This window comes from Sphaerodactylus townsendi, linkage group LG09 (genome assembly GCF_021028975.2).
Source record: "Sphaerodactylus townsendi isolate TG3544 linkage group LG09, MPM_Stown_v2.3, whole genome shotgun sequence".
Taxonomy (NCBI): Eukaryota; Metazoa; Chordata; class Lepidosauria; order Squamata; family Sphaerodactylidae; genus Sphaerodactylus; species Sphaerodactylus townsendi.
In genome coordinates this window covers 42,005,178-42,017,775 of record NC_059433.1, presented here as the reverse complement: position 1 = coordinate 42,017,775, position 12,598 = coordinate 42,005,178, and the positions used below count along the sequence as shown (strand labels likewise).

At 39.9% G+C, this 12,598-nt stretch overlaps 1 protein-coding gene across 15 annotated transcripts in view; it reads left to right on the top strand.

Annotated features, from left to right (window-relative positions):
- Positions 1 to 12,598, top strand: part of PTPRM (protein tyrosine phosphatase receptor type M) — a 539,592-nt gene that overhangs the window by 427,413 nt on the left and 99,581 nt on the right. For 8 of the 15 annotated variants that reach the window (XM_048507340.1, XM_048507332.1, XM_048507344.1 and 5 more), the window contains 4 exons: positions 2,176 to 2,250; positions 2,762 to 2,788; positions 10,554 to 10,565; positions 11,327 to 11,514. In XM_048507340.1, coding sequence (XP_048363297.1) covers positions 2,176 to 2,250; positions 2,762 to 2,788; positions 10,554 to 10,565; positions 11,327 to 11,514 — 302 coding nt within the window. The remainder of the gene's footprint in view (positions 1 to 2,175; positions 2,251 to 2,761; positions 2,789 to 10,553; positions 10,566 to 11,326; positions 11,515 to 12,598) is intronic. The other 7 variants (XM_048507337.1, XM_048507346.1, XM_048507345.1 and 4 more) reach the window with 3 other exon arrangements.

The window sequence follows — 12,598 nt, the reverse complement described above, 5'->3', positions numbered from 1 at the left end:
TCCTTTTGTACAAAGAGCACATCTGTAGCAGGTGTTGGAGTGCATTTTTTCATTTACTTTTACAATTCTAAAATTTTTATTGCTTTCATTCAGCCTGCATGCCCCCTACACTCTTTTTAGCCAATTTTTTAAAAAATACATAGTTTCAATGCCAGCCATTTAGTCTATTATAAATATCAATTAATGTAACAGGTGACATATCTACAAATTCATGTTGCAAGAAAATTGCTGAAATCAGCCATAGTTTTGGATTCATAATCACTGATTTGTTCATGACTAAAGAGTCAAAGTAATTCAAGATTACATTTTTATGTTAGCATTATCGACCAATAAAATGATATCCCCTTCACTTTTCTGGAATGAACATATGAAGCGGTCTTATTCCAATTCATACAGTTGACTCTTTAAGACTATTATGGGGAAAACTGTATTAAAAAGTCTTATCCTGAGGCATTTCTCAGCCCATCTTCCCAGCATCTCTCAAATTGGAGATGACATGCATTGAACCTGGGACTCTTAGCATGCAAAAAACATGTGCTGTGCCACTACACCGGGATACAAAGAAGTATGTTTTTCACAGCTAAAGAAAGATAGGGAAAATGTTCCTTGAATTAACTTGGAGTACAGTCAAGCATGAGACAGATAAGGTCAGTCCAGGGGCCAGCATACCTAAGTACGGCCTACTCCCCTATGAAACTATCCATCCACTCTGTTCGTCTTCAGAGGTTCTGCTTCAGGTGCTTCCCTCCCATCTAAGGCTAGACAAGTAGCAGCCAAAGAAAGAGCCTTCTAAGTTGAGGCACTGAAACTTTGGAACTCCATCCCTAGGGAAATTTATCCATCTGTCTCTATGGTTGTCTTCTGCCAGCGGTTAAAGATAAACTTCCTTTTTTTGACATTTCCCCAATGTTTTATTGAATTATTTAATTATATAGAATTTATTTTAAATGTTATTTTAATGTTGAAATGTATTGATGTGCACTGCCTTGGGAACCTTATTTGGGTGGAAAGGCAGCCCAGAAATCTTTTAAATAAATAACTAGATGTTGGTGTAAACCATCCTGGTTTTGCCTTCATAGCATATTCTGAAATCCAGTCATTTGAACATGATTGAACAAAGATAATAATTTTAATTAACAAATCATTTATACTAAGGGCCTCCTTGCAAGAATTGCAGCTTGAATTTGTCCCCTACTGCCTGGTAGCATTTCAGATGCAATATCGCATGAAAGAATTCCGTGTCCTGGCTGCTTCATGTAACAGTTTCATTTGAGGACTGAAGCAGCTCTGGCTTGGAAAAGCTGTGGCAGAGACTTCTCCTACATTATTAAGGATTTGCCGTCCAAGGGCATGATCACTCTTGGTCAGAGTGTTTGACCCAATAACCACGCTACGCTCCTGGTTGGGGTAAATATTTGGCCATAACCATTAATTTATTATACAATCAGAAGCGTGAGGCACAGCATGGGATTTGATCTGTTCTGTGATATGGCCCCGGAGCTCCATCGGGCAGTCGGCCTCTTACTGGAGCTATGTTCTGCCATGAAGCTCCGCTGAGTGGTCGTCCTCTTGCGAGAGCATCCCGTTGACGTAATGCTCAGCTTGGTGGTTGGCCTCTTGCTGTAGCATTCTCCATCAGCAGGGGAGGGGTAGCTTCCTAGTTCCCCCACTTCGGCCCTTTCAGATCAATACCCATGTGCCAAACCACAAATGGCTATGACAAGAATCATGCATTAACAGAAAACCAAAGTATTATAGGGAGACGCGGGCGGGCAAGTCGTTGGCCAGCCTGAGCACATGGCCGGCACAAAGGCTGACCTGAGCCTTTTTAGGCTTGGTCCAACCTCTTCTTTGGTGACGTCACGAAGCAAGCACTGCGACACCTGTCTGTCCCTTTCCGCCCTTAGTAGGGCTGGGCTTTGGGACTCCTTCCTGCCCCCACCTCGAGCGGCAACTGCGGTCGTGCTGATTCCCAACTGCTCTTTCTTACACTGTTAGTATAATGGGAAGGAATTATTAAAGTTAATGACAGAAGGGATGCTAATGCTATCATAAGATAAAGAAATTAGGAGTTTCAAAGCTAATGCCAAACAAAATTGTTCAAAATTGTTCACAAATTTCAAATTTTTCTTTTTACATTCCCCTTCCACAACTAATATTTTCTTATCTTTTCAGCTGTATCCTCACCATCTTCATTTACAATGAAAACAAACACACTGAGTACAACAGTACCAAATTCTTACTATCCAGGTAACCAATTTTGTCCTTGGTTTATTTTTCATAATTACCCCTAGGAATTAAGTGATCCTTCCACATGTGGACACAGATGTGCACAATGGGAGGGATCATTAGGGAGCAACTTGGAGACCTCTTGCTTTTCTTAAGAGCAGCCCTTGATGGACACACACTAAACATCATGTGAAGTAGGAGGCTTGTATATACCTTGTATATACCTCTTGTACACTCATCTAACCAGCACTATCTTCTTCATGGCTCCAGCCCACAGGTTCTTTGTGTGTATGCCACACACACACGCTCAAGGATGGATCATAGCTAAATCTCTTTTATCAATAGTATTGTTATGAGATAATTATACGTATATATGTATTAATCTGTCAAAAAGTGCTGATCATCTTTTGCATGTTATAACCACTTACATGTTTGCGGCTTTCTGGCAGAAAAATTTGAAACATTTATCAGTCGTTTACTGTTCTTTCTCTTTTTACCTTTTCCGCATTGACCTGCTTATGATGTATGACAGATCCGTTTGTGCCAACTGCAATTTTAGGTGAGAACATTTCCCTTTATCAACACATGTTGGAAAAACAATTTTAGAAAGCTGAATTACGGGCTCCGAAACCTACTTTCCAAGAAAATGTTATATGCTGCCAGAGGATATGCAAACAAGCACATTTTAAGTCCTCTGTCAGTCATCTTACTGGATATTTATTATCATCAGACAAATTCTGGAAAGGAAAAAAAATCAGTTTCGTTTTGTTTTTAGGGAAAGATGTGAATGGTAAATCATCAAAGAATGCCTTTTTGTTTATAATGGGAGGCTTTGTCATTATTTCAGCATTGTCTGTGAAATAAATGACTGCTAAATATTATTTGGGGAATGTTAAAATAAAGTTTGGTCATTTACCTGCTGCTTGTAGCAGAGATGGTATTGCAGAGTGGTTTGCAATGAGACAGTGAACCACGAAGTGACAAGCTGGCACTTTACAGTAATGTTTATTACATATCACATCCCACAGACTGAAAGAAAACACTAGAGTTATAGAAGGAAAGGCATTTGTGTCTGTCTTTCCGGAAATTAAAAACAATTAAAAACACAAAATTACTTCTCCAGTATAAAAAGAGTGAAGGGAAATGGGTTTACCATGTCAAGATGCAGCATGAGATGTTATTATATTTAGAATACATTATAACCGTGCTTTCAATGCTTTCAATTACTACCACCATACTAACTCTAATCTAACCCAAACTGTCTTTTTAACCAAAAAAGAGATAAAAATCCAATAATGCACTGTGGAAAAAATTCCAATATTCAAGTTGCTGCTTTCATATTGTCTTTTTAATGGTTTTACAATTCCCCTTCTCCTTCCACCCCCCCAAAAAATCCTTATGGATCATGTGTGATATATAATATAAATTCTGGATTGATGTTGCTGAATTCATAAGCAAACATTTCCAAACTGAATTGTACATGGAACACAATACAGAAATTTCCTGTAGAGGACCACAAGTCTTACATATTCAGTAGGACCTTTCTGGGTCCCCACCATCCTCTTTGCACCGGAAGTTGCTATACTGTCTCATAAGCTGCTTTGGAAATTCTACTGGGCCTCGAATCCATGCCCTATGAGGAAAGACTTAGGCTGTTTCTGCATGGGCGAGCGAGCGGGGGTGCACTGACATAATTGCAAATGGTGCATCCCCGGGGCCGTTTGCACGCCATTGTGCAAATGGCCCCGGTGCCCCAGCTGCCCATGGGACCGCCTTCACACGGGGCATGTCGCTTTCCCCCCCTTACCTGCTCTTGGCTGCCATAGCTATAGAGAGGCCAAGGGACACCCCCCCCCCGGTAGCCATGGCAACGCCTCCAGGGACAGAGGCCAGGAGGTGTGTCCCCTGGCCTCTCTACAGCAATGGTTGCCAAGATCAGGTAAGGGGGGGAGCAACACAGGGAAAACTCCACCTTCCACCCACTGCGGTTTGCATGGCAGCAGGTCGAAGACGCTGCTTTTGCAAAAACTCGTTCATTGAGTGAGTTTTAAAAGCAGTGCTTTCACACCGCTTGAGGGGTGAACTATTTGAACAGCGATCCAGGGACCCAGGCCTTAGGGTGCTGGGTATATTTAGTCTAGAGAAGAGAATATTAAGGGGTGACATGATTAGCATGTTTAAATATGTGAAGGGATGTCATGTTGAAGAGGGAGCAAGTTTGTTTTCTGCTGCTCCAGAGACTAGGACAAGGTGTTATGGATTCAAGGTACAGGAAAAGAGATTCCACCTAAACATTAGGAAGAATTTCTTGGCAGTAAGGGCTGTTCAACAGTGGAATACACTTCCTCGGAGTGTGGCAGCATCTCCTTCTTTGGAGGTTTTTAAATAGAGGCTGGATGTCCATCTTGTCAGGAGTGTTGTTTCTCCATGGCAGGGGGTTGGGCTTGATGGCCCTTGTGGTCTCCTCCAGGTCTATGATTCTATCATTCCAAAGCAATTTGTGGGGTGAGGAACTGCAAAGTTAGAAAACCTGCTGGATATGTGCAACTAGTTATGTCATTCTCTGGCTCACAGTCATGGTATTAGATTTCCAGGAGGTAGTTCATATGAAATAGGGAAAGCAAAGTCATCACTATGCAGTAATAATAAGCAAAATTTGTTTCTATCTGACATCCAAAGAGAATGATTTCTAGTAAATCAGAGGTAATGGTACTGCCCTGACTATCATCACAATATAATAGCTTGCATGTGAATGAAATTATTATTAATAGTCTGAGATCATTGTACATGTGTTTGCTTTGGCAATCTGTAATGTTATGACATTTGCAGTGAACAAACAGGAAAGCTTTATTATCAAAAGGAAAATGGTTACACTTAGGATTTCAGTGTGCTTAATTGTTGGATATATTTTAATAATTACTTGTATGTTAAAATTGCTAAAACTATGTTTCTGATAAAAACAATATAAACTGAATAATCAGTCATTAAAGTTTATATTGAGGGAAATTTTGGATTGAATCTGGAAGAGTATGACTGAACTGAACTTGAGATTTTGTGAACTTCATTTTGGTTTCCTCTTCTATTTAACAGTATAAAAATAGCACAAGTTTAAATAGATACTCCACTTAAAAGACGGTTATAGGGCCTCGTCAGACTTTATAACATTATGCTGCCAATTATCCATGGCCTCACCATTTTGTAATCATTAAACACATGCCTCCTTTCTGAGATACAACTGACTGTGCAATCCCGAGCAGAGTTACACTCTCCTAAGCCCATTGACGTCAATGAACTTCGAAGGATATAACTATGTTTAGGTTTGCGCTATGAATGTCTTATGATAATAAGTTTAATAACTATAAACAGAAATAGTCCTTTTGCATCTCACTGGCTGTTATGCATAGCCCCACTTTCACCCAAGGCTGCAATTGGCAACTAAGTCAGAGATGATTCTCACAGCCATTTCAGCATAGATTAGCCACAGGGAAACCCTATGCAGAGCTGCTCTCCAGCCATTTCCCTACAAAGCACCACAAATCACCCTACCTGTGGTTTAGTAATATTGCAGTAGAAGCTGATTCTGTGCGTATGACTCATTCACATGACTCACTGGACAAGGCTGAAGCAGCAGGGAGTTAAGACAGGTTAGACTTTGGACTCGAGATTGATGGAAGAAGAAGAAGAGTTTGGATTTATATCCCCCCCCCTTTCTCTCCTGTAGGAGACTCAAAGGGGCTTACAATCTCCTTGCCCTTCCCCCCTCACAACAAACACCCTGTGAGGTAGGTGGGGCTGAGAGAGCTCCGAGAAGCTGTGACTAGCCCAAGGTCACCCAACTGGCATGTGTGGGAGTGCACAGGCTGATCTGAATTCCCCAGATAAGCCTCCACAGCTCAGGCGGCAGAGCGGAGAATCAAACCCGGTTCCTTCAGATTAGATACACGAGCTCTTAACCTCCTACGCCACTGCTGCTGGAGAAAGCCCTCCCCGCCCCTGTAAAAAAGCCTTGCTTGCTTGTAGCTAAAGTTGCAGCTCACAACAATGAATTTGATTCCGTAAGTCTGCAGAACAGCATGTTCCAAAAATTTTTTTTACTAAGGAAGCCTAACAGGTTTTCAATGTTGAACTTTCTGAAAAAATCATTCCCCATTTTTATTTAATTTTCAGATCACAAAGGGAATATTCTTTACAGCCCAATATAGACCATGGAGGCAGCCAGGGCGGCACTGCTGCCAGTCCACCTCGAGAGGGCTTTCCAGAGGCTTGGGGAGGGTAAAAACAGCAAAAAAACCCTCCCCCACTCTGGAAAATCCTCCATTGGGGCCAATGAACGTACGCAGTCCAAAAGGGTGGAACAACAGTGGAATACACTTCCTCGGAGTGTGGCAGCATCTCCTTCTTTGGAGGTTTTTAAATAGAGGCTGGATGTCCATCTTGTCAGGAGTGTATAAGTCCAAGGTCAGGGCTGTGGCACTACTGGCTTCAAACACACACATACAACCTGCAGCCATGTCGAGACTCCGGGTTTTGCAGCAGCAAGCTGAGGGGCACAGCCACCTGCATATCACCCCCCCCCCATTGCTGGTGCATGTCCCCTTGCACTGGCAACACTGTAACAAGGCTGAGCCAGCTTCACAGGTAGGTCTGCCCCCCACCGTGGATTGGACTGCCCATCTGTATGAGGATGGGACTTTTAAAAGTGAAAAGTGTAAGCTCCATTTTACAGTTTTTAAAAAATATATACTGACTGTTTTTACATATGGAGTTTCGTGTAGCAGTCCTTCCACTCTCACGTGTTACTTAGGACCAAAAGCGACTAAAGAACCAGGTCCATAGCTCACACAAATTAATGTGTTTTAGTACACGGCTCAATTTTCCATGTTTATAACATTATGAACATGCATTTTCATTTTGGAAACAGCTGATTGGAATTGCTCTCTGTGTTCCTATAGATTGGCATGCTCCAGTCCACATATAGCACTTTTAAGTCCTTTTAAACAAAAAGGATGTTCCTGTTACTAACTTGATCATATCAGTGTCTTTTTATATAAATAAGATAACATTTTCATATGCATTTGGTGCTATCTAGATAGCAGTAACAATATTTCTTTATTAATAGTGAACTCAGGAAATCTCAAATGTAAGATAATAGTAGCGTGATCCCATCAACATCTGAATAATATAGACTCAAAAGCAGTAACTAGGGCTATTAAAAGTTTTTGCCTTTTCCGCACCATATGTGACCAGTTCATTATGGAATCCTCACTTTGCAAAAGCAATTACCTGTGAAATTATGTGACACTCAAAATTTAAGAGCTTAAAAGAACTATTTACACACTCTGATGACCTGTTCAAATATTTTAAAATGAAACAAAAGGGACTTCACTTTTGCATATTTTGGCAACCCAGTTTTGGATTGCCTCTCAGAAAAGTCTGTTTTGAAGAAATACGATAACCTTGATTTACTTTATGACTAGTGTCTGCAGTACAGAAAAGCAAATTATTCCCTTATGAAAAGTAATAATCTTGGTTATAAAAACAAACAAATCAAAATAAAAATGGATTTTAGTATATGCTGGTTCTGCTTGATTCAGAAACATATGAGCCTCTAAATAACATACTAAAGTTGATTTTGTAGCAGTGGATTAGATCCTGATCGTAATCTGATAATAATATAATAAAATAATAATCATGATCTAACTGTGCATAAATTTATTTTTAAAATATCATAACTTCCAACTCCTTGTTTTATTTATTTATTTACTTATTTATTTTGTCTTCTGTGTCTAAGCCACCTTGTAGTACTCAGGTGCCATTTCAACAACAACATACTGTAACGACACTTGTATATCGCCTTTCATGCCATGCATCCCAAGGTGCTTTGCATTACAGTTCTGCTAAGGATTGGCTAACAGCACCCATACGCAACTGTATTGTATCAGGATAGTAAGGCGGCCTCAGATTTTGCGGCAAAATGATTAAGGCCCTTGAAATGCAACAGGTATTACTTTATAATTAGGACTTTAACTAACATGTGAGGAGGATACTATTTAATCATACTAATATGCCTCACAAAAAGATGAGGGTAATGCCAGTGGGCTGAAATAATTTCATTTCAGTAACTTTAGTGCTATTTCCTTATACAGATTTGAGTTGTTATCCAAATATGCTCCAGCATGCTACCAGTACAAGCATGTCATATGGTAACAGGCTAAAGCTGTCAAAAGAAGTGTGAGGATTACATCATTGTGAGGATCAGCGATATTTCTAGACTGTGAATGAGAGGCAACCTGGGGTGTATTCATTAAGCACATTTTGTAGAATTAGATTGTAGGATCAATATACTATCATATTCACTCCAGAGACCGCCATGGCCAGGGACAACTCCACCACCACACTGCCTCCAGAGAGCTGTCAGATGGCATGGGGATGCAGCCAAAATGAGGGGGAAAATCCAGTCACCTGAAATCCCTCTGTAGGGCTGAATGGTGTTACACTACCCGAAAGGCCACAGGGTTCCCAGCTCCAAAGGCCAGATAGAGGCCAACTACAATTGGCTCCACTCTGGGAATGCCTCCAGTCCACCCCTGCTGAGCCGACAGGGCTGGCTGAAGCACTGGAGCACTGATGTGGCACCTAGTGCCACATTCAAGTGTCCCAGAGGGCCACAGTGTCCACCCACCAGAGTTTTTGCTCCTCCGCCGGTGTAAGTGCCCCAGGGAGGTCAAGTCCATCAACACAGGCCACACCGCAACTGGGAGGTAATTCTGACCCTTGAGATAATTGTTGTTCTGAAAAACATGAATAAAAGTTAATTGTTCTGAAAAACATGCTACTTTTCAGAAAGCTTTATCTCTGGTTACCCTGCTCAATTATTCTTGCTTCTGAATTTCTAGAGACTAACTGAGGAAATGAACTAGAAATAAATGTTCACCAGCCAGCCTAGCAGCTATTCATATTGCAAATCTAAAGTTTAGCCATGCTGTTACAGTCTAATCAGAAGACTTGTTTCACCAGTCAATTACTGCTCAGAATACAACTGAAACTATTAACTCAGAACCGCATCTCAAACAATAAGACAGTGCTAGGTTTGTGGCAATATAACTATGGCACTAAAGGAAGACACCCTGTACAATTTTTTGAACTGTAGTATTAGGATGGGTTATACATTTTACCATAAATAGAAAACTCAGTGTAGTCCTGTAGTAAACCACATGAAGGCAGTTTTCAATAGAATAATTTAACATAGCTGTGTTTCTGCTTTGCCACGTTGAACTGTATTTATAAGAATATTTAACAATATGAAAATACAGAGATTCTTTTCACAAATGATCGTTTCAGAGGGTAGCAACATTGGTACCAATAGAAGAGCTAGATCTGAGTCCAGTAGCACATTAGACACCCACAAAATTTTGGGTTAGGCTTTGAGAGTCAGAGTTGATGAAGACAGTGTTGACTCATGAAAGCTTGTACCTTGAAAATCTAAGGCTCTACTGGACTCAAATCTAGCTTTTCACAAATGAGATTCTGCTGTAAAAACGGTGCTTTAAGTTCACCCTTATGCTGCAGCCCTTGAGTTGGATCCAGCAGAAGAGTTAACAGTTGTTAAGCAATCTGCTATTTGTCCCCAAACTCCTCTCTGTAGACTGGGAGAGCTTCACAGACAAAGTGCACCTCAGGATGAGGTGCTGCAGTAATGAAGAGAAAGCAGGTGAAACTGCTCATGGGTGCAGTATTACTCGATCCTGTCATTGCTGCCATACCCTACCCTGTGGTACATTTTGTTTGTGAGGTCTCCCAGATCTGCTCTGACAACTGCTTCTGTGAACTTTTCCACTGAATCCAACCCTTGACCTTCTTGGTCCCATTTCCTTCAGGAGGACAGAGTCAGATGAGGTATGCTTTTTAAGGGTTTGTGAGTCACCATCTGGCTTTCAAAGATGGTAGACTTCATTGTTGCAATTTAAATTAAATGGCTTTCTAGCAGATACAAAGACTTTTGAGTTTTAATTTTATAGAAGAAAAAATAAGAATATTCAATGTTAAGTTTTAGATCTTTTATTTTTCTTGACATGTTCTAAAGGTAAAAGGTCTATCCCAATTTGAGAAAATGAAAACAACAACAACAACAACCTTATATTGGTTATTCAACCCTGCCCTTTTATTTTACCATTTTTGGTTGCTCTCCTAGGTAACCAAACTCTAGACACTCAAATTCTAAACATATAATACCTGTAATTATTACTGTAGTACTGTTGCTTATGGCCTGTTTCCTTTTTCTTCTCCTCCCCCTCTTTTTCTCCTGATATGTATCTTCTTAAAAGTGCCAATAAATGGTAAGTTGCCCACTTGCCCCATTGAAGAGGTGTGGAGGGGGTGGGAAATTGTTTGCTTCGTACCAGTTTGGACCAACCCAGTGGGGTGATGTTGTGTGTTGGCTTGCATGTCAGTTGACATATAACATTTCATGCCTTTTACAATGGCCCATGTTATATTGCGTATTTGATACTGCAGCATGCTGAATTCAACCAAAGGTTTAACCCCAATCAAATTATCCCTTGTATTTATCCTTGTGTATTTTCTTTCCTAGTGTTGTATCCAACCTACATTTTCCATTTTACTCCTGGCTTAATAATCCATATCATTTTATGCATTTTTTAAACATTTTGCTTTCACTAACATGTGTCCTGAATCACCGTGAAAGAGATAATAAAAAGTTCACTAATCCAGGAAACACTCAAGTCCTTTTTTATTATACTGGGACTTGGTGAAGTTTCAGCTTGAAACTTCTGTACAATTTAGAACTAAAATCTAAAAATTTAAATTGTTGAATTGAACAGTAGGTTTAAACCAACCAGCAAAAAAAAAGTATACAGTATGGACTATGCAATGCTTTTTCATTGTAAACCAATAAATTATACATCTTGCTATTTCCCTGAATAAGTTACTCAGTAGAGTTTGCTTTTGTTATGATGTAGCCAAGATAGATAGAGATGATCAAAGATGATAATAGGGTGAGTGTCCATCCTTGTAAAAGCATGCATTTTGTGAAAGAATTAGGAATTGCCTGGTACATTATTCAGTGTTCTTTTCCTAGATGAAACCCATACGATGGGCAGTGACACAAGCAGCTTGGTCCAGTCACATACATATAAGAAGCGAGAGCCTGCAGATGTGCCATACCAGACAGGACAGCTCCATCCAGCTATCCGTGTCGCTGATTTGCTGCAGCATATTACACAGATGAAATGTGCAGAAGGCTATGGATTCAAGGAGGAATATGAGGTGAGTGAAGTTCAAATCCAAAGCTTATTCATATGGCTTAGGGGTTCCCAATTTCCTCTTTTCTTTGCATCCCTGGCAATGTCCAGACTTTAGATTGCCTGCAGGTAATCTGTGAGGAAACACAGATGCTTGTTGACCATAAAGTAATGGAACTCAGCCATTTTGAGCAAAGAAACCATGCATTAATTCATGCACTTTCACATTAAAATCATGTTAGTAAAACAAGTTTAATAATATAATATTTAAAGTACGGTCCTCCATTTGCTTTCCGTTTATATTCTAGACTTCTATTCCATTTATTTTGCCAATCAGAAATATTCTCTCATTTTAACTTTCCAATTCTCTCAAGTAGGAACTCTTTCAAATTTCTATATAGAGCAGCCATTGCATTTACGGTAATTGGTAGATACATTTATATTAAAATTATATATATTAGAAATATATGCATTATTTTGTGCTCTTTTTCATCAAAATCATATTAGTAAGACATAAAGTTGTGCTTAAAGGACACTAAGAAGAAGTTTAGTATGTAGGTTTGGCAGTTCCTTCAAACTTTCATGCTCATATAATTAATTCATATTGGGATTATGTATCATTGTCTAGCATTTTTAACATTTCAGTGTTAGTTAATTAATATCCAGTTTTATTCTATCTTCTAACATTAAAAAAACAGATTTCTCACTGCATTTCTAGCATAAACTCCAATGTTTTTATTCTTTTTCTTGCATCCTTCTGGGTGGTTGATCTTTAGAATACCTGGAGGTTTTTCCCTCTGGAGATTTTTCTTGAAATTTCAAAGGAGTCTATCCATATTTGGACCCCCTGAACCAAACTTCACCAAACCTGGGTGGTATCATTGGGAGAGTCTCCTAAAGATACCCTAAAAGTTTGGTGCTGCTAGCTTAACAATTGCACCCCTGGCAGCAGCCCCCCCCCCAATTTTCCCAGATTCTCCTTTTAAATCTACCCCCTTCAGCATGGATTTAAAGGGAGAATCTGAGGTCCTCAGTTTAGAAGAAGAAGAATAGTTTGGGTTTATATCCTCCCTTTCTCTCCTGTAGGAGACTCAAAGGAGCTTAAAATC